Source organism: Ceratotherium simum, chromosome 5 (assembly GCF_057802395.1).
Source record: "Ceratotherium simum simum isolate JZ-2026a chromosome 5, ASM5780239v1, whole genome shotgun sequence".
NCBI classification, from domain to species: domain Eukaryota; kingdom Metazoa; phylum Chordata; class Mammalia; order Perissodactyla; family Rhinocerotidae; genus Ceratotherium; species Ceratotherium simum.
The window spans coordinates 47,522,571-47,544,433 of NC_141904.1; the positions used below are offsets into that span (position 1 = coordinate 47,522,571).

Genomic DNA, 21,863 nt, shown 5'->3' on the forward strand with positions numbered 1-21,863 from the left:
ACGAGGCGAGCCCTCTGATTGCTGCAGCTTCTCGCCTTGAGAGTTCTAGGCTGTGGCACAGGGAGGGAGAAGTGAGGCAGAGCCTGGTAGACTCCTGGAGTTGAAATGCAGCTGCGAGTCCAGTGAGACTAAGGCAGCTGGAGTTTATAGGACTCTAGCAAAATCTTTACAAAGCATATATCTGATGAAGGCCTTGTTATCCTGAATATATAAGAAATTCTCATAACTCAACAGAAAGAAAAAGATGGGCAGAAGCTCTGAACAGACACTTCACCAAAGAAGATATAGGATGGTAAATAAGCACATGAAAAGTTGCTCAGGCACAACATCATTAATCGCTAGAAAAGTGAAAGTTAAAACCACAGTGAGATACTACTGTGCACTTATTAAATGGATAAAATTGAAAAAAGACTGTCATTCCACGTGTTGGCAAGGTTGAGGAGAAATTAGAACTCTAATAAACCGCTGGTGGGGTTGTAAGATGTTAGAATTTCTTTGGAAAACAGTTAAACATACACTTAGCATAAGACCCAGCCATTCCACTCCTACTTAGGTCTTTACCCGAGAGAAAAGGAAATATACGTCTATACAAACACTTGTACGCGAGCATCTTTATTTGTAACAGTCCCAAACTAGAAACAATTCATATGTCCCTCAACAGGTGAGTGGATAAACAAATTGTGGTCCTGCTATACAATGAAATACTACTCAGCAATGAAAAGGAATGAATTCTTGGTACATGCAGCAGCATGGATGAATCTCAAAATAATTATGCTGAGTGGAAGAAACCCGTTAAAAAAGAGTACGTAGTCTAGAGTCCCTTTATATAACCTCTAGAAAATACAAATGAATCTGTGATGACAGAGAGCAGATCAGTGGTTGCCTGGGGAAGTGAGGAGAAAGGAAGGGAGGGATTAAAAAAGGCGTGGGGAGATGTGAAGTCTTTGGGGACGGTGGATGTGTTCTCTGTCTTGATTGTGGTGATGATTTCACTGGTGCATAGAAATGTAAAAACTTATCAAATTGTACACTTTAAATATGTGCAGTTTACTTTATGTCACTTATACCTCGTTAAAGCTGTTTAAAAAAATATCACTCTGGCTAGATTTTGGGGAATGGATTAACGGACAGTTAGTCTAACTGCAGGGAAAAAAATGCATATCCCTTCCTCTCTTCTCCTAAAAGTTTAATGCCTTCTTTTCCTCACTTTCCTCCTGGTTTTTGAGCTCGGATTATTATAGCAATATGTGATGACATTTTCTTACTTTCCTCTGTTGGGCATTTCTTTAAAATCCTGTAGCTAAAGGGCCACATGAAAGCAGAGGGTGTTTCATAGCCCTTCTTCTTGTTGAGCCCTGTCTCAGAAGAACTCACTTCTCCTTCATCCCTGTGCTATGACCGCTCACTCTCAACACTTCTGACACTGGACGTGTGGATTTTCTCTACACCTACCAATTCTCCGACACCAGCTGGTGTCCTAAAATTCAGTTCAATTCCTACATTAATTGGAGTTAGCTCAGACCCCACAGGTCGAGGGCTCAGTCTCAAAGGCTGTCTCCCCCCACTTCAGATGCCGATCGCCAAGTCCGGGTTGTCACCTGCACTTCTCGTCAACTAGCTATAAACAGAGTTCCCATGACCCCCTCCTCGGGTTTGATAATTTGCTATAATGGCTCACAGAACTCAGGGAAACACTTATGTTTCCAGTTTATTATATAGGATATGATAAAGGATACAGATGAAAAGCCAGATGAAGAGATATGTAGGGCGAGGTCCAGAAGGGTCCCAAGCGCAGGAGCTTCTGTCCCCGTGGAATTGGGGTGTATCACCCCCCTGACACATGGATGTGTTCACCCGCCTGGAAGCTCTCTGAACCCCATACTTTGGGGATTTTTAGGGAGGCTTCACCTCGTAGGCATGATGGATTATTAACTCATTTCCCGTGCCTTTCCCTTCTTTGGAGGATGGGGGTGGGGCTGAAAGTTCCAAGCTTATAATCATTGTTTGGTCTTTCTAGTGAACAGCTCTCTTCTAGGAGCCCACCAAGAGTTGCCTCATTAGAACAAGGGACACTCCCATTGCCCAGGAAATTCCAGGGGATTTAGGAGCTCTGTGTCAGGAACTGGGGCAAAGACCCATATATATGTTTCTTATTACTTCACAGGCCTGAGCCTCTCCTCAGCCCTGCCATTTAGTGAACTTACAGGGCAGGACTCTAGGTGAGATTGGGCAGCTCACCTATCAGCGGTGGCAGATTCTGGTCGCCTGGCTCCTTGGATGACCATTCCATGAGGGCAGGGCCAGAGTGTGGTCGCCTTACTCACCATCCTATTGCCAGCATCTGGAGAAAGCCTGGCTCTGAGTGAGTGATAGAGAAGCATTTGTAGGGTGAATGCTTCAGCTGCAGTGGCCCTGCAGAAGGGCAGGAGGAGCTGAGGGTCCATGTCGGGGAGCCCTTGTGGTTGAGGTCCCAGGCAGAAAGACGACCTGTGTGTGTGGGATGGGGCAGAGTGTGAGGCGGGCCGGGGTGGTCAGTAGGAGATCTGGGACAGGGCTGGTCTTGGGTCTGAATCCCTGAGCAGGTGGTATATTGAGGAGTGAGGAAGCAGCCCCCCTCTTTCTGTGTGTGGCAGCAGTAGCCACAGCTGCCAACCAGACAGGGATAACAGGACATTTGAGTTAGAACCTGGGCTCAGATTCCATCTCTCAAACCTACCAGCCGTGTGACCTTCAGCAAGTTACAGCACCTTTCTAGAACTTGGGTTGAGAAAGGAGATAGCAGCAGCTCCTTCGCTGGATGAAAACTCCCAGCCTAGGGTCTTGTATGTACATTATTTCCTACAATATGAAACTGACTTTGTTTGTTTTTTCCCCTACTAAAGAAAGACTAGATCCTGTCCGTGAAGTACTTTTCTGTCCATTTACCCTGAGCCACAAGGATGAACTATTTTCCTACCTACTTGGCTTCTTAGGGGATCACCCTCACTCCATGACTGCTGGTTCAGAACACACGTGGCTTCCTTCCTTGCTTTGTATCTATGCTAGATGGTCAGAGTGGTGAGAGGCTCTCAGCAGCCGAAGGACTTGAGCTGCAGGAGTAAGAGAGTGAGCGGGAGGCTGAAGGCAGTAGGTCACAGCCTCAGACAAGAGGAAACCAGGAGAGTGTCGCTCTGCCGGGCGCAGGGAGCGGAGGAAGGCCTGACCTCGAGAAAGGAAGTCGCAGGAAGCCCAGGGAGGCCTGCGCAGTGGTCAGCGTCCACTGGAAGACGCTGTCTATCCTGCCATTCGCTGTACGAGAAGGAGTGGGTGAGGTTGTCTGATTCATTCCCCAAACCCAAACGAGAGGAGTTCACGTCTTCATTGTGAGTCAGCAGCATCCCGCTGACTCAGGAGATTCATCTCGCCTTTCCTCCTCGGTGAGCCATCCCGAAGGCTGGCCCTCTTCCTGCGTTCACCCTGTGGACAGGTGAAAGGGCTGCCATGCTGTTGAGTCTCACTGCTCCTCTGCTCTTTGCAGCTGACATTTCTAGGGTGAGTTAAGCGAAGAGGCCACGGTGATTAACAGGGACGAAGTGATGCTGCCTTTGGGTGGTTTTGTTCCATGTTCATGAGCAGAGTTATATTTGTGTGCTTTGACTTCCATCCAGTCTGCTTTGGTTGTGGCCTGAGAAAGCAGCCTGTGTTGCTGTTGTAAAGATTTAGAGGTCAACCCCAGGGACTTGGGATGGTGGGTCTGGAAGTGGACCTTGGAATCGCCAAATAGTATAATTAATACCTTGCCATTGCCTGATACTTGACATCTTTTAGAGAGCGTTTTTCCTCATCATCACATTTGAATTATGCCATTTGAATTATGCTCAGCAGATGTCCGTGTAATCCATTTCTCTTTTTTATATATGTTTGTTAAGGGCGTACCAAGTGTACTTTGTCAGTGGCTCAGGGTGTTCAGAGATGAATAAGACTCTGAACCTCTGTAAAAGGTGCTTACTTTGGGGGCAGACATGTGTACTCCAGGTACCAGGGGGTGAGGGCCAGGGAAGAGGAGAAGAGGAAAGGGCTGTGTGTGGAGCTACATGGGAAGTGATTCAATTAACCAGTTCTCCATTGAACACTTGCCAAGGCCATAGTTAGGATATGGCCCCATGAAGGCACTCCCAGTTCACTGAGAGGCAGACAGTGCCCAGGTAACCTGTAACCTGCCACAGCATGTGACGTGTCCAGTGGTGAACATGCCAACGCCATTGCTTCCACGTCCACGTGCTCCCAAATGCGTGGCCTGGGCCTGTATTTGGGAGGTGCAAGGCTCAGGCCACCTGGCCCGGCCTGCTCCGGTGGCAAGTCCTCTGGCTCCCAGCAGCAGCCATCAGTACCATTGGTTTCTAGAGTGATGAGCCTGCTAAAATGAGCCTTGAAGAGAAGTGATCATGGTAGATCACTGCCGTCTTCACCGCCTCCCTGCTAGCTGGGCACAGCTCTGGGAATGCCAACAAAGAAATGCATTTTGCCCAGAATTGATATATTTCTTCACTTAAGAGCAGCCTAAGTTGTATATGAAATAATCAGACAAAAAGAAATGCTGATGCCTCTGAATTCCTTGACATTTTCAATTTCATAGTGATGGGGGCACTCTATTAACTTTTCTGTTTGCTAGGTACAGAAATACCAGCTTTCCAGTAGTTGCATCCTACACACACACATGCACGCATACACACATACATGCAAGCACACACACGCATGCATACAGGCACATACAAGGAAGTTCATACCCATTAAAGAGAAGATGGAAGGGAAGGGCATTGGGGAACTTACTGAGGTGTTGGAAATATTCTGTATCTTGATCTGGGTTTGCATTACATAGGGCATTTGTCAAACTCATTGGATGGTAGACTTATAATTTGTGCATTTCGCTGTTTGTGAATTTTTTCTTGACAAAAATAACTAAGCAAATAATGAACTCGTTAGTGATATACAGGCTGAAGTGTTTAGGGTGAAGTGGACTGCTGTCTGCACCTTACTTTGAAATGCATCGGAAATAAAATGGATTGTTGGATCAATTGAGGGATGGACAGCAAGATGTCAACAATTGTAGAATTGTGGTGGTGGGCGTATGGGTGTTCCATGTATGATCTTTCAACTTTTCTGCATGTTTGAAAATTTTCATAATAAAATGTTGAAACAGAAGAACTACAAATAACCCTTGCTTGTGTTCTCTAGAGCTTTCCATAAACACATTCCCCCAACAGCCAGTTTTCTTGGCTGACACCATACTGTTCCTACAGATGGCCTCACCTGCTTCCTAAGGAAGTTTTGGAAGCGGTTTGAGGGCCCCTGGCTTGGTGTGTCCTCTGTGAACCCACTGTGGTTGGTGTGGGTGGTGTGGGCACATTTCATGAAGGATGTGTTAGCTTGGACTTCCTTTGGAGGTCATGCAGTTTATCCACTTGAAATGATAAGAACTCTGAAAACAGAGCTTTCTACCCCATAGGCAGAAGGCTGGGGATTTGCAGCCTGAGACCAGCCTGGCAGATTGGAACCAGAGTTAGGAAAGGATGCTGAGCCCCTGCTGACCAAGGACTCGAGCTGGTTACCCTGTTGGACGCTTGGGGAGCTCTTTATATACGTTAAAATGTTTGAAAAATCAATTATATATATAAATAAAATTGTTTTCAAAAATTTTAACGTTATACAATATATTTAAACATTCACTTTTTTGAGATCAGACTTTTTTCAGCTATAAAGTAATGCCTGCTCTTGTAAGATTTTTTTTAAATACAGAAAATACCAAGAAGTAAAACTAGCCAAAATTTTACAACCTGAAGAAACCACTTTTTACATTTGGTATATTTCCTTCCTGAATTAGTTTTTATCTTATGCATTATTTACATAATTGTGATGTTTTCATCTGACTATCACAGACAGTTCTTTGGAAGGGAGACTCAAAGGCCTCCTTTATGTGGACCGGCCCAGAGCCTGGGCTGTTGCAGCAGAGATTCTAGGTTGGTCTAGACAGAGAGACTTCCAGTTTATGCTCAGGGAGAGATCCTGGGAGGCCTGTAACTTCTTAAACAGCTCATTTTATGTTGAAGCAACTTCTCACTGAATGCAGTAACATTATAATCATCCTTACTTATGTTCCTGTTTATTGAGCATTTACCAAATGAGGGGCCCTGGCTAGGCACTCTTCATGTGTTCTCTCACAGTAACCCTATAAGGGGGCTGCCATTACCCTCATTTTATAGGTAAGAAGCCAGACATCAGAGAGTTTAAGTAATCTGCCCTAGTCACATAGCTTGTACATTATGGAGTTATAGTTCAAGACCAGGTCTTCTGACGGGCACTCTGTGGCTGAGGCGGATGAACTCGTCAGAACATTTTGGTTCACAGGCAGCCTTTACTGCTGCTCCTGGGAACATGCAGGGCAGGTGGAACTCACCTCTTTTTCCCAATTAAGGAACTGATGTGCAGAGAACTTACCAGGTTAACTGAAATCATGTGGGAAGCGAGTGGGTGGGAGGCTCAAGGTTAGAACCTGGCCCTTTAACTTCTGGTTCATCGTGTTGCCTTCAGAGCCAGAGGGCCAGGGAGGGGAGGGAGTTGTGGTGGAGAAGGTCCAGAGGAAGGCCTGGAGGACTTGAAGGGACAGGAGGGTGGGCGTAGGGTGCCAGGCAGGGGATCCCAGGAGCAAAGGCTGGGAGCTGAGACCCAGAGGGGTTGTTTGGAGGTGAGGGGCTTGGAGAAGGGGGCAAGGAAGAGCACTGACTGCAGTCTGACAGACCTGGGGCTGGGGGCCTGATACTTTTTGTAAAAAGTGAAGATAGTAAATCCTAGTTGGTGGTTCCTACTGAGAATTAAAGGAAATAGTTTAGCTGAAATTGCCTGATCTGCGTGCTTGGGATATTGTGATCACGGTGCAGCTTTGTGGACATTGTCTTATAGACAGTGGAGCCTTTGAAAGCTTTGGGCAGGGAAGTAGGTTGACAAAGAGGAGATATCTAACACTAGCATGCCAGTGTGGAGGGCAGGGTGGGGCGGGAGAGTGGGGGCCTGAAGTCGAGCCTGGAGGTTGTTTCCTGCAGTTGAAAGGGCTGGTTATGGAGAGGGATGAGTATCTCCCTTTGTTCATTGGGTTTTTTATGACTCAGTTTCCACTGTTCCCTCCTGACTCACTGCTGTGTTTTTCCCTTGCAGGAGCCTGTGTGAAATGCAGCAAAGGGGTGTTTGGGGCCGGCCAGGCCTGCCAGGCCATGGGGAACCTCTACCATGATGCGTGCTTCACCTGTGCGGCCTGCAGTAAGTGTGTGTGTGTGTTGGGGGGCGGGGTAAGGATCACGGGGACCGAGAAAGGGACGAGAGGGAAGAGCATCCTTCCTGGAAACTCTTGGCCCTCCGCCCTCCGTGGTCCCACAGAAAGGCAGGCCGGTGTCCTTTAGAGCACCGATACAAGGCCATCAGGGTAAGGGGACTTATCACAGCACCAGAGATTGCCTGGGGCAGACTTCAGGGATAAGTTGAGTGGCTTCAAAGTGGCCCAATCAGGTTTATCAGAGGTCTCAGAAGAGCTGGAGGGGAGGCGCTGGGACTGCCCTATTGTTAGTTATCTCCCCACTGTGGGGACCAGCCAACCTTTTAAAAGGTAATTAATCAGTCAGTTACCCCATTGTGAAGCTGGGCCCCTTTATAACACTTTGACCCCAATCTTTGATTTGGAGGCTGCTCTATGAGTGTGAAGTGTGAGTGTGTGCATGAATGCCAGTGTGTATGCACACTGCACATGTGTCATTGCCTATCAGCACACACACAGCTGTGGGCATCTTTCTACTTTGGTAGGCGCATTATGACTAGAGCAGCAAATTAGGAGACCAGGCCTGTGCTCAGCTCAGCAAGCTGCTCATTGAATTGATGGCAGCCACAGTGGAAGATTCTAACACATTGTGGGATGTTTGCCAAGTCTGACCAAGTCGTGAATTGTACTTGTTTTATGGTCTCTACCAAAGATTAATTTTGAAGAGCATTTTTGGAAAATGTCTCGCTGATGTTCTCCAATTCTATACTGAGGCTAGCAGCTGTCAATTAAAAGGAAACATTACAACAAAGCCACAGTGTCAGGGACGAAGGGGTCTTATCTGGCTGGGTGGTTCTCAGTCCAAGCTGCTCATTAGAATCACTTGGGGAGATTTTAAAAGCTGGTGATGCCCCAGCCCCACCCTGACCAGCAGAATCAGAAGCTCTAGGAGTGGAATTTCTAGAGTGGGGCAAGTGTACTGTTTAAAGCGGCTCAGGAGACTCCTGGGTGTGGTCAGGGCTGAGCACCCTGGCCTGGTGCCAGGCTGCATTTTCGAAGCTCCCAGAGAAGGGAGGAGATGGGACTTGCTCTCAGCTGGCTTGTGGTACAGCCCAAGATCCTTCTGATTCCCAGTCTAAAGTTGACCAGGTGGGCATGGACCCGCCCCCTACCTTGCCAGGCCTCGATGGCCCTGAGATTTCCTGTCAAACACCTGCCTGCGAGTTTACAGTTTCTCTGTTGATCGGTACTCACCTTTGTAGGGACAACCTGTGAAAGACTTTGAAACGGACCAAAATGTCTGCTGAATGTCCTCAGTGAAAGTGTAGGCCTTGTCTGGTTATTGATTCTCTGGGTCCCTGGGCCTTTCCTTGTCTTTGAGCCGTGTGGCATTCTGTCACTTGTAGAATCCCCAGGGAAGGCACATGATTCTTGTCCTTCGCATGCTGACTGCGTCTGCGGGAGATGCAGTTGACTGCGGCCCTGTGAAGATCGACCACTCTTGGTTTTGCATCTATTAAACAGGTTTATTTCAGCATTTCTGATGGCCTATCTATGTATGGTTCTTTGCAGTCCCCCAGTTGTAACATCTTATTGGTCCTCATTAATTGATGAGTTAAATAAAATCTTGATTGTGTTTTATCTGTACAAGAATTGTGATCATACTTTCTCTTAAAAATTATCTTTGACTCTTGGCTCCAGCAACTGTTTCTCAATATTTGCCTTATTTTCCAGGAAAAAAGAAAATATTAAGTAGAAGCTGTTTTTCATCTCAAGCAATTACCATTTGAACTAAGTTATTGGGGGGAGAAAACCTGTTGATGAGTCTGTTGGCTCCCCCTGTGGCTGCATGACTAGCTCTTAGTTCCTTAATGGGTTCAGTTTGTCTTGCTTCGAATTATGACAAGCACAACCACTTCAGGAAGACAGAGCTGGTTTGGGTTTTTGCTTGGCCTGAGATGTAAGGCCCTTGTGGTCTGGTCTCTGTCTTATTGCTTCCTACTAACTTATCACAGTCAAACTGAATTTCTCTTTTCCACTTCCGTGTCTCTGATCACACTGCTCCCTAGAATCTCAAATCTCCTCTCCCCACTCACTCCCTACATTTAAATTCTGTCCAGCCTTTAGGACCCAGCTCAAATGCAGCCTCTTCCCGGAAGCCTTCCCTGTTGCCCTAGCAGGAAGGAACGTTTTCTCCTGAGTTTGGTATGCCCTGCGTTCTTGTTGGTGCTCTCATGGAGACTGTGAGCCACACTGTCTCTGACTCCAGTGCCAGCAAACCAGGCCCTAGACAGAGTTGCTGAGGGAATGAAGACAGGGACTCTGTGAGTGCAGCGGCATTCCTGTCTGCTGCGGGGCTCGCATACATTCCTGTTGTGTGTAAGCATAGGGCTTCCTCCCTGTTCTCAGGGAGCAGTTGGAGACCCAGGTGTGTCTGAGCAGCTTCTGTTGGACACTAGAAGTAAGTTGCCTTTGTTCAGTTAACTTATTGCTGCCCTGTAACTGCTTTCAGTGGAAGGAGGCGCCCGGGTGCTCCGTGTCTTGGCTCTGCAGGTCCTCAAGTGTGTCTCTGTGAGCCTTGGTGCCAGGGAGACGACACAGCTGGGGCTGGGCTCGTCCAGTCCATCCCCTCCTTCGTGAGTGGAAGAGAAAATGGGGGCCCAGATCGGGGAAGAGAATTTCTCGAGATTGGAAACCTAGCAGTGGAGCTGGTGCAGGAATCCCAGGCTCTTAATCTGGGTTAGCTTTGCATGTTCCTGTTTTTCTGGTTGGTTGAAGTGTGTGTTTGTGAGTGTGTGTTTTCTGTTTTCCTATTTCATTTATGAAGGTAATCTAGCTTAAAACACCAAAGATAGAGATATACTTCTGTAGGTACACACACATATGCATATGCATATGCATGCACTCACTTCTTGGATTTTATTGATGCTTTATTAAAACATAATGTTGAGGGGCCGGCCCAGTGGCGCAGTGGTTAAGCGCGCGCATTCTGCTACGGCGGCCCAGGGTTCGCGGGTTTGGCTCCCGGTTGCGCACTGACGCACTGCTTGTCAAACCACGCTGTGGCGGCGTCCCACAGTAGACGCCGTCCCAAAGTAGAGCAAGATGGGCACGGATGTTAGCCCAGGGCCAATCTTCCTCAGCAAAAAGAGGAGGATTGGCATCAGATGTTAGCTCAGGGCTGATCTTCCTCACACACACAAAAAAATAATAATGTTGGGATCTTGTCAAGCTCACACACACAAGGCAAGGCCAAGCCCTGACTGATTTGACCGGTAAAGATACAACGAGCCACTGTTAGGTTCAGACAGTTTATTATTCTCGTGGACAGCGAAAAGGAGGACATGCCAAAGGTGCCAGCTTCTTGGGTCCTTGTCCCACACAACAGAAAGGACGACCTTGAAACAAAGGACCAGATGACTGTGATGCAAGTTGTGGGATGCTGAGCGGCCAGTCCTAGATGCAGCTCTATTCTCGGGGGTGGGGCAGAGAGCCTACACTGCATCAGAGATGAGAGATTGCCTCATTTTGTGACAGGCCCCTAGGGGAACTAGGGAGGTGAGTGGGAGATGCTCTTAGAGCCTCTCATCCTCCTGTGTTCCTGGGAGGATCACAAGGTGTTCCTCCCGCTCAGACAAACTTTGGCCCCTGTGGATGGTGCAAGTTCTCAGGGCACGCTGGCGGGTTCCCCTACACAGACACGTGGGTTTCCCCACCCGCTGACAAGAAGCGACAACGTTTAGTTCATTTTTAGTTGTGAGAACAACATGACAACCACAAAGAATTTTAAAGGCAGTAGCCTGTTAACGTTTACTCTAGCACAGGTATTTTACTAGTATGGTTTCCTTTCTAGGTTTTGTCCAAATTTATACACATTTTTTCGAGTTGTGATCATAGCTATAGATAGTGTTGTATCCTTTTTGATTTAACATGTCAGAAGTTCATCTACCTCCTGCAGTCTTCATAATAATCATTTTAACAGTTAATACTAATCGTCTGAGTTGTACCACAGTTTTATGGCATTTAGCTGGTGTCGGGTTTGCTGGTTGTTACATAGAGCCCCAGCGAATGTCTTGGTGCACACGTTTTTTTTTTCCCTCTGCTGAATTGTTTCCTTGGTGTTCATTCCCAGAAGTAAGCATTCAGCATGTGATGTGTGGGCGTTTATGTGGCTTGTTAAAGTTCCCTCCTTTCAGGCAGCGAGTGTGTTTGGTTGCCATGGCTATGTGTGCTGTGGATCTCCCTTCTCCCCACTCTGCCCACCTGAGGTGGCCGTGTCCCCAGCTGGATGCTCTCAGGAAGCCGTTGGCACACCGTGGAGTGGGAGGGAGGGTTGGTGGAGAGGGCAGGTGTGACCTTGGCTGCCGGCCACAAACGCTGTGTCTCTGGCCACCGTGTGTCAAGTGGCCTGTCTGAGGAGAAGCTGGCGCCCATCTGTGGCTTGAGAGAGGCGGAATGAGAAGGAAGAAAAAGTGTGCTGGGCTTGTGGGGTCAAGTGGAGCTCTCCTTGGCACCTTCCAGAGTAGACTGTAAGGGAGAAAGAAGGCAAGGCTCTGTGTCCTCACTCCGGGCCCTTTCAGGGCCAAAAAGTAAGATTTTGTTCATTTTGTAAAGACTAAACAAATTCCCTCCTGGAGTCAGGTGAGACCTGTTTGCCACCTTCTTGGCTTCTGTTAATTTTCAGCCACGTGAGTTGAGAAATGATGGACTAGATGAGAGATTCCCCGTGCTCTCCTCCCCGGAAGCCCATAGGCCCTGAGGGTACCCAGGTCCTGGGGGTGGGGATTGGGAGGCAGCCAGGCTGAGGTCAGTGGGAATTGTGCCCAGTGCTGGTCTAAGCTCAGAGGAAGGCCTCCGAGGGCCAGACGGGGTCCACTCAGGGGACAGAGCTGGGATGAGCAAGTCAAAGCCAGAACAGGTGACTTGGGCGTTGTAACCTAGTGCTTGTGTTCCTGGGTGGGGGAGGCACTGTGGTCTGTCAGCCGAACCTTAGGGAAAAAACAACAAAACTAAGAATATATGCCATTGCTCATCTCACCTTCCAAAAACCAAACATCCATGCCTGTTAAAGATTGTGCATGGATTTTATAGTGAAATCGCACACATTTAGGCCCAATCAGGTGAAAGTCTGTCTGAGTTAGTGAAAAGCTTGCATATAGAACACTAACAAAGTGCCATTTCATTACTTCAGGTAAGTAAAACAACTAGAACCAAGTCCAGCGTTGTGGAACAGAGATTCTTAATGAATAAATCAGCGATTGGAGATTCACCGACCAGTAGGTTCACATCTGAAGTAGAGGAGGGGTCTTGTCAGCTCTTCTATTTTTCTGACCAAGTCTAAGCCCTGCCTCTGAAAGCTTGTTGACTTTTTCACTGACTTTGTAAACCACCTCGCCAACCCAGCCTTTGAAAACGCTCAGATTCTGAAATAGTTGAGCGTGAACTAGGGAGGTCTTCCTTTAATCCACAAGAGGCCTGCTTCCTTAAAACAGTCATCACAATATTAAGTCATTTATAGGTGAGCTTTCTAGCTTACTGTCGGCCATACCTCACCCTCCACCCCCAGTAGCTCACTGGATCCTCCTGACAATCTAGTGAGTTCAACAGTATTATTTTCATTTTACAGATGAGCAGACAGTGGCTTGTGGGTGGTTACATCGTTGTCAGGTAGCACGGTCAGCACTTGAGCCCAGGACCGTGTGGACTCACAGCCCTTGCTCTTGGCCACTGTATTAAATTACTTCTGCTTAGAATGTGCTTAAGAAAGGAGGCTGCTCTGGACGTGTGTCTTGCCATGACTTCTCAGGCTCAGCTGCTGCCTTGGGGCTGTGTGACAGCAAAGGCCGGGTTTTCGGACACTCTTGAGTTGTGAGGCCTGGGACTTGGAATAGGGGAGGGAGGATTCAATAGCAGGATGCACCCACAGGAGAGAAATGGATTAAGGGCTTGGATTAGAGATCTGTTGCTTCTTAAGGCCTTTGATCCCTGAATTTCTGAGCTGTTGATTGTCCCAATATTTCTCGTCATCTTCAGCATTTATGAGCTGAATGAGTCAGCTGGATCTAAGGAAAACGCTGAAGATCAAGAATGTGAGAAAGGAAGAGTGGGCAGATACAAAGTGGGCGAGGGAGAAATCAGGAAACAACCAAGATATACAAGCTGGGCAAAGGGTTGTGTGGGTTGGAAGAGAGAAGAGCGGTGACTTGTACTTGCTGTGTTATCAAAGGGACTGTGTCCATCTCTAGCAAACCCAGTTCTGCTGGGTGCACTGGAATTGGGACTGGGCTTGGTTTCCCAGGTCAGCCTTTGTTGATCCAGTCAGAGGCCATGAAGTCCTTGATGGTGGGAGAACATCAGATTCTTCGTGCCTATGACATTAATAGAGTCTGAGATTTCTGAGCTACATGGTAGAGAGTAACTCCAGTGTAACCTACACCATTAATTGCCATGTCTGCATTCAAAGCACCTGATATTGCACATGCATGGTTTGGGTGGAAATCTGCATGCTTTTCCCTCAGTAATCCTAGACCAAGGGTGAGACTTAGTGGTATCCAGTGTGTCGCCTGTCTTTTCAATTCTAAGAGGAGAATGGAGGGTGCTCTGATACGCCAGAGGGCGCTACACCCTCATTAGCATGAAGATGTTGCACCATGTGCCTTGTCTCAGAGCCAGAATCCTGGATTTAGGGAATAAGGTCTTATATGGGGGTCTGAACTTATTCTGGCATCATAGACACTGCTTGGGTCTCCTTGGCACTCTTGTCTTTCTAAGAGCATCTCTTCTTTTCTCTCTTAAATGTTCTGTCCCCAACTCTGGCCCTGTGGTGGTTAATTTTATGTGTCAAGTTGACTGGGCTGTGGGTACCCAGATGTTTGGTCAGCATTATTCTGGGTGTGTCTATGCAGGTGTTTCTAGATGAGAGTAGCAGTTGGTGGACGAGTAAAGCAGATTGCTCTCCCTAATGTGGGGAGTCCTCAGTCAATCAGTTGAAGGCCTGAATAGACCAAAAAGGCTGACCCTTTGGCGTGTAGAGGAGTTTCCTCCTGCCTGACTGCCTTGAGCAGGGACATCAGTTTTTTCCTGCGTTTGGACTGGAACGACACCATCGGCTCTTCCTGGGCCTCCAGCTTGCAGACTGCAGATCTTGGGACTTGCCAGCCTCCGTAATCGTGTGAGCCAATTCCTTATAATAAATTTCTCTTTTCCTACACACGCACACACCCTATTGGTTATGTTCCTTGGGAGACCCCTGACTAATATTGGCCCTTTCGTCTTCCTTCTCTTTGCTTTCCTTTCCCTCCTTACTTCGTCTCTCTTGTATCCCGTCACTGACAACTTCCTTTGCACGCACCATTTCCCTTGGTGCTTCTATACCTCTGGCACAGGTTGTAATATGAGCCAGTTTGTGGAGTATTTGCTCTGTCCTCCCGTGCCCCCTCATTTGCCTCCCAACCACCCTCATTTATACAAGAGGAAGTGCAGTCTCAGGATGGTCACACAGCTGGTGCGTGGTGGGGACTAGGGTCCCAACTCAGGTCCAGGTGGCTGCATGGTGTATGTTCTTGCCACCGCATCTGTGGTCTTACCGTTTACTGTGCATCATTCACAGTCACGAGGAGCCCATTACAATGCAGACCCGTGGCTCCACCTGCACAGATCCTGATTCCTGAAATCTCTAGAGCTGAGGCCCGGGCATGTGCATGCACGAGGAGTATCCTGGGGGATCTGATGCAGTCAGCTGGGAACTCATCTGTGGCCCTGCAGCTGGCTGCACCACCCACCCCTCTTTGCCTTCATTTGGCCTCCAGCTCTCTGGCTGCTTTCCTGAACTCTAGACTCTCACAGACCAATATGGCAGCCATGGCCATGGCCATGTGACTTTTGAGCACTTGAAAGGTGGCTAATGTGACTTGAGGAGTTGAAACTTTTATTTTATTTTATTTTGGTGAGGAAGATTAGCCCTGAGCTAACGTATGTTGTCAATCCTCCTCTTTTTGCTGAGGAAGATTGGCCCTGGGCTAACATCTGTGCCCATCTTCCTCTACTTTATATGGGATGTTGCCACAGCATGGCTTGACAAGTGGTGTGTAGGTCCGCACCCAGGATCCGAACCTGTGAACCCCGGGCCACCGAAGCGGAGTGCACGAACTTAACCACTATGCCACCAGACCGGCCCCAAAACTTTTATTTTATTTTAATTAATTAAAGTTTAAATACCCACATGTGGCTAATGGCTGCCATATTGGACAGTGCAGGTAAAGCCTCTAGTTCCTAAACCTGAGTTCACTTACTCTTAAGAAATGATCAGTGAAGTTTATTATTTTTAGTACTTTATACATCACCAAGGCAGTATAGTCACACTGTAAAAAAAAAAAGTACATGTGGGAGAAGAAAATCACCCATAACCCCATACCGAAACAAAACAAAACATGTCTGCTCTACCCGCAGAGACATGGTTTTGCCAGGTGTCATCATGGTGCTCGCTCTTATGCCCTGCTGTTCCATTTAGAAGGATATCATATGCTTTCTTCCTTGTTCCTCCAGTCTTCATAACCATCTGCTGCATAAGGTCCTGTTGACTTGATGACTCGAAATCGGCATAACCTTCCTGGCAGTTAAAGTTGGAAGGGGAAGAGAACCCTGACCATGGTGTGGGGCACCAAGGCTGGGCACGGATCCTGTGGCCGGGCTCAAGGACCAGATGCACCTCCAGGGCACTGACCAGCCTGTGAGTCCAGCAAATCCAAGCCAGGGCGGAGAGTGCAGGCCCTTCCTTCCCTGCGATCAGGGCTATGGTGACAGCTGTGTCTCTCCACACCTGCAGCAGCCACCATTGGTGGCATTTGGATGCCAGTGGGGTCCCGGAATGCCCCATTTAGGGAAGACCCTCTTTGTTCTTTATATGGATCACTGCTCTCCCCTCCCAACTGTCTCGGGTCCTATTCACTGCCCTGCCCACCTCCATCAACACAGCTGGCCTTGGAGCACAGCTGTGAGGGGGCCACTCCCTGGCTCAGAGACCTCAGCCACTTCTGGCTGTAACATCACAGTCCAGTTCCTTCACTTAGCACAGAACACGTTCCTTAAACTAGTTTAGCTCCTTTCTTGTCTTCTCTCTTGCCACTGTCTCCTCCATCTCTGTCGCCTAACCACGCTGACCATCACTTGCCCTTTCCTACCCTTGTTCCTTGTCACCCTCGCACTTCACCACCACACAGGGGAACATCACTCTCCAAGGCCATGTCCTCACTGTGGTCTCGTTGCGGCTCCTCTAATTCAGGTCTCGTGTGTCCCTTGTGCATTTATCTGTCTGTGGTGGTTTAAATCATGATTAGATGGAAACTGTTGCAGGAGTCTGTGTCTTCCCCTGGATGGTCAGTTTGGGGAGAATGGGGACAGTGTTTAGCTGGTCTTGATTTACACCTGCCACTCTTTAATACCTGTAGTGTAAAGCTGAACACATAGTTAACACTGAATAAGTGTTGGAGTAAATAAAGGTGGCACTTACCTGTTACCCTGAACCCATAAGCTGTCATTCTCCATCTCCCACCCCTCTTCCCCCAGCCATAAGCAACCACTAATCTACTTTCTATCCCTATAGATTTGCCTATTCTGCCTGTTTCATATAAATGGAATCATACAATATGTGGTCTTTTGTAGCTGGCTTCTTTCACTTAGCATAGTATGTTCCAGCTTCATCCATGTTGTAGCACGTATCAGAACTTCATTCCTTTTTTATGGCCGAATAATACTCCATTGTATGGATATACTACATTTTATTTACCATTCATCGGTTGATAGACGCTTGTTTCTACCTTTTGGCAATTAAAAATAATGCCGCTATGAACATTCCTGTGTATGTTTTTGTGTGGACATATGTTTTCATTTCCTTGTGTATGTATCTAGAGTAGAATTGCTGGGTCATTTGGTAGTTCTGTGTTTAACTTTTTGAAGAACTGTTTTGCAAAGTGGCAGCACTATTTTACATTCCCACCAGCAGTGCATGAGGGTTGCAATATCGCCACATCCTCGTCGACACTTGTGACTATCTGACTTTTTTATTCTAACCATCCTAGTGGGTGTGAAGTTGAGTCTCAGTGTGGTTTTAATGTGCATTTCCTTGATAACTAATGATGTTGAGCATCTTTTCACGGGCTTATTTGTATGTCTTATTTGGAGAAATGTCTATTCAGAACCTTGATCCATTTTTTATTGAGTTTTTTGTCTTTTTATTTATTTATTTATTTTTATTTTTTTTTAATAATTTTATGTATTTATTTTTCTCCCAAAACCCCAGTAGATAGTTGTATGTCATAGCTGCACATCCTTCTAGTTGCTGTATGTGGGACTCGGCCTCAGCATGGCTGGACAAGCGGTGTATCAGTGCACGCCCGGATCCGAACTCGGGCCACCAGCAGCAGAGCACGCGCACTTAACCGCTAAGCCACGGAGCCGGCCCTGTCTTTTTATTATTGAGTTTTAATATTTCTTTATATGTTCCACATATAAATCTCCTATCAGATATATGATTTGCAAATATTTTCTCTGATTCTGTGGACTGTCCTTTCACTTTCTTGATGTTATTTATTATTTGCAGCACAAAAGTTTTTTAACTTTGATATAGTCTAGTTTATCTATTTTTTTCTTTTGTTTCCTGTGTTGTCTGTGCTTTATGTAAGAAGGCATTGCCCAACTCAAGGTCATGAAGATTCATGTCCATGTTTTCTTCTAAGAGTTTTATACTTTTAGCTCTTAAGTTGAGGTCTTTGGTCCATTATGAGTTAGTTTTTCTATGGTTTGAGGTGTAGGTTCAACTTTATTCTTTTGCACGTGGAGATCCAGTTTTCCCAGCACCATTTGTTAAAAAGACTATTCTTTCCCCATTAGATTGTTTTGGCAAATTTGTCAAAAATTAATTGACCCTAAATGTGAGAGTTTTTTTCTGGTCTCTCAATTTTATTCCATTGCTCTAGTCAATTATCTTTTAAAGAGATTTAACTAATAAGAAGAAAAATCTTATTTGTCCATGCAGTTACTATTTCTGATCCTCTTCAGTCCTTTGTTTAGATCCAGATTTTCATCTGGTACCATTTGCCTTCTGCTTCAAGGACTTCCTTAACTTTTTTTTTTTTTTTGTAGTGTAGATCTGCTGGTGATGAATTCTTTCAGCTTTTATATGTCTGAATTCATCTTTATTTCACTTTGGGTTTTAAAGCATTTTTTTTGCTGGGTTATAGAATTCAAGATAGATAGTTTTTTCTTTCACTTCTTTAAAGATGTTCCATTGTTTTCAATCAGAAGTCCAATGTCATCTTTATCTTTGTTTCTCTGTATCTAACATGTCTTTTCTCTCTGGCTGCTTTTAAGATTTTCTCTTGATCACTGATTTTGAGAAATTTGATTATGCTGTCCCTTGGTGTGCTTTTCATGTTTCTCGTGCTTGGGGTTTGTTGAGCTTCTTGGATCTTGGAGTTTACAGTCTTCATCAAATCTGGAATGTTTTTGGCCATTATTTATTCAAATTTTTCTCTCAAACGAAGAAATCAAAGAAGAAATCAAAAAATACCTGGAGACAAATGAAAATGAAAATACGACATGCCAGAATTTATGGGATACAGCAAAAGCGGTTCTAAGAGGGAAGTTTATAGCGATACAGGCCTATCTCAACAAACAAGAAAAATCTCAAATAAACAATCTAAAAATGCACCTAAAGGAACTGGAAAAAGAAGAACAAACAAAGCCCAAAATCAGTAGAAGAAGGGAAATAATAAAAATCAGAGCAGAAATAAATGAACTAGAGACCAAAAAAACAATAGAAAAAATTAATAAAACCAAGAGCTGGTTCTTTGAAAAGATCAACAAAATAGACAAACCTTTAGCTAGACTCACCAAGAAAAAAAGAGAAGGCACAAATAAGTAAAATCAGAAATGAAAGAGGAGAGGTTACAACAGACACCTCAGAAATACAAAAGATTATAAGAGAATACTATGAAAAACTATATGCCAACCAATTCGACAATCTGGAAGAAATGGATAAATTCTTAGAATCATACAACCTTCCAAAACTGGATCAAGAAGAAGTGGAGAATTTGAATAGACCAATCACCAGTAAGGAGATCGAAACAGTAATCAAAAACCTCCCCAAAAATAAAAGTCCAGGACCAGACGGCTTCCCTGGTGAATTCTACCAAACATTCAAAGAAGACTTAATACCTATCCTTCTCAAACTCTTCCAAAAATTGAGGAGGGGGAAGCTCCTAACTCATTCTACGAAGCTGACATTACCCTGATACCAAAACCAGACAAGGACAACACAAAAAAAGAAAATTACAGGCCAATATCACTGATGAACATCGATGCGAAAATCCTCAACAAAATACTAGCAAATCGCATACAACAGTACGTTAAAAAGATTATACACCATGATCAAGTGGGATTTATTCCAGGTATGCAGGGATGGTTTAACATTCGCAAATCAATCAACGTAATACACCACATTAATAAAAAGAAGAACAAAAATCACATCATCTCAATAGATGCAGAGAAAGCATTTGACAAGATCCAGCATCCATTTATGATAAAAACTCTGAATAAAATGGGTATAGAAGGAAAGTACCTCAACATAATAAAGACCATATATGAGAAACCCACAGCTAATATCATCCTCAATGGTGAAAAACTGAAAGCTATCCCTCTAAGAACAGGAACCAGACAAGGATGCCCACTGTCACCACTCCTATTTAACATAGTATTGGAAGTCCTAGCCAGAGCAATCAGGCAAGAGAAAGAAATAAAAGGGATCCAAATTGGAAAGGAAGAAGTGAAACTGTCACTATTTGCAGATGACATGATTTTATATATAGAAAACCCTAAAGAATCCACCAGAAAACTTTTAGAAGTAATAAACGATTAGGGTAAAGTTGCAGGATACAAAATCAACATACAAAAATCAGTTGCATTTCTGTACACTAACAACGAAGTAGCAGAAAGAGAAATTCAGAATACCATCCCATTTACAATTGCAACAAAAAGAATAAAATACCTAGGAATAAACTTAACCAAAGAGGTGAAAGAGCTGTACACCGAAAACTATAAAACATTTCTGAAAGAAATTGAAGAAGACACAAAGAAATGGAAAGATATTCCGTGCTCTTGGATTGGAAGAATTAACATAGTTAAGATATCCATACTTCCTAAAGCCATCTATAGATTCAATGCAATCCCTATCAAAGTTCCAACAACATTTTTCACAGAAATAGAACAAAGAATCCTAAAATTCATATGGAACAACAAAAGACCCCGAATAGCTAAAGGAATCCTGAGAAAAAAGAACAAAGCTGGAGGTATCACACTCCCTGATCTCAAAATATACTACAAAGCTATAGTAACCAAAACAGCATGGTACTGGCACAAAAACAGACACACAGATCAATGGAATAGAATCGAAAGCCCAGAAATAAACCCACACGTCTATGGACAGCTAATCTTTGACAAAGGAGCCAAGAACATACAATGGGGAAAAGAAAGTCTCTTCAACAAATGGTGTTGGGAAAACTGGATAGCCATATGCAAAAAAATGAAAGTAGATCCTTACCTTACACCATACACAAAAATTAACTCCAAATGGATTAAAGACTTGAATGTAAGACCTGAAACTGTGAAAGTTCTAGAAGAAAACATAGGCAGTACGCTCTTCGACATCGGTCTTAGCAACATCTTTTCAAACACCACATCTGACCGGGCAAGAGAAACAATAGAAAAAATAAACAAATGGGACTACATCAAACTAAAAAGCTTCTGCACAGCAAAGGAAACCATCAACAAAGCGAAAAGACAACCTAACAATTGGGAGAAGATATTTGCAAACCATACATCTGATAAGGGCTTAATCTCCAAAATATATAAAGAACTCATGCATCTCAACAACAAAAAAACTACCAACCCAATTAAAAAATGGGCAAAAGACCTGAACAGACATTTCTCCAAAGAAGATATACAGATGGCCAACAGACACATGAAAAGATGTTCAAAATCACTATCAGGGAAATGCAAATCAAAACTACAATGAGATATCACCTCACGCCCGTCAGAATGGCTATAATTAACAAGACAGGAAACAACATGTGTTGGAGAGGATGTGGAGAGCAGGGAACTCTCATACACTGCTGGTGGGAGTGCAAACTGGTGCAGCCACTATGGAAAACAGTATGGCGATTCCTCAAAAAATCAACGATAGAACTACCATATGATCCAGCTATTCCACTGTTGGGTATTTATCCAAAGAACTTGAAAACACCAATTTGCAAAGGTACATGCACCCCTGTGTTCATTGCAGCCTTATTCACAATAGCCAAGACTTGGAAGCAACCTAAGTGCCCATCAAGGGACGAATGGATAAAGAAGCTGTGGTATATATACACAATGGAATACTACTCAGCCATAAGAAACGACGAAATCCAGCCATTTGTGACAACATGGATGGACATTGAGGGTATAATGCAAAGTGAAATAAGTCAGAGGGAGAAGGTCAAATACCGTATGATTTCCTTCATTAAGTAGTAGATAATAACAACAATAAACA

The 21,863-nt window shown here is 45.1% G+C and overlaps 1 protein-coding gene across 1 annotated transcript in view; it reads left to right on the forward strand.

Annotated features, from left to right (window-relative positions):
- Positions 1 to 21,863, forward strand: part of LIMD1 (LIM domain containing 1) — a 75,437-nt gene that overhangs the window by 28,857 nt on the left and 24,717 nt on the right. The window contains exon 2 of the mRNA XM_004419599.3: positions 7,189 to 7,290. Within this exon, the coding sequence (XP_004419656.1) occupies positions 7,189 to 7,290 (102 nt within the window). The remainder of the gene's footprint in view (positions 1 to 7,188; positions 7,291 to 21,863) is intronic.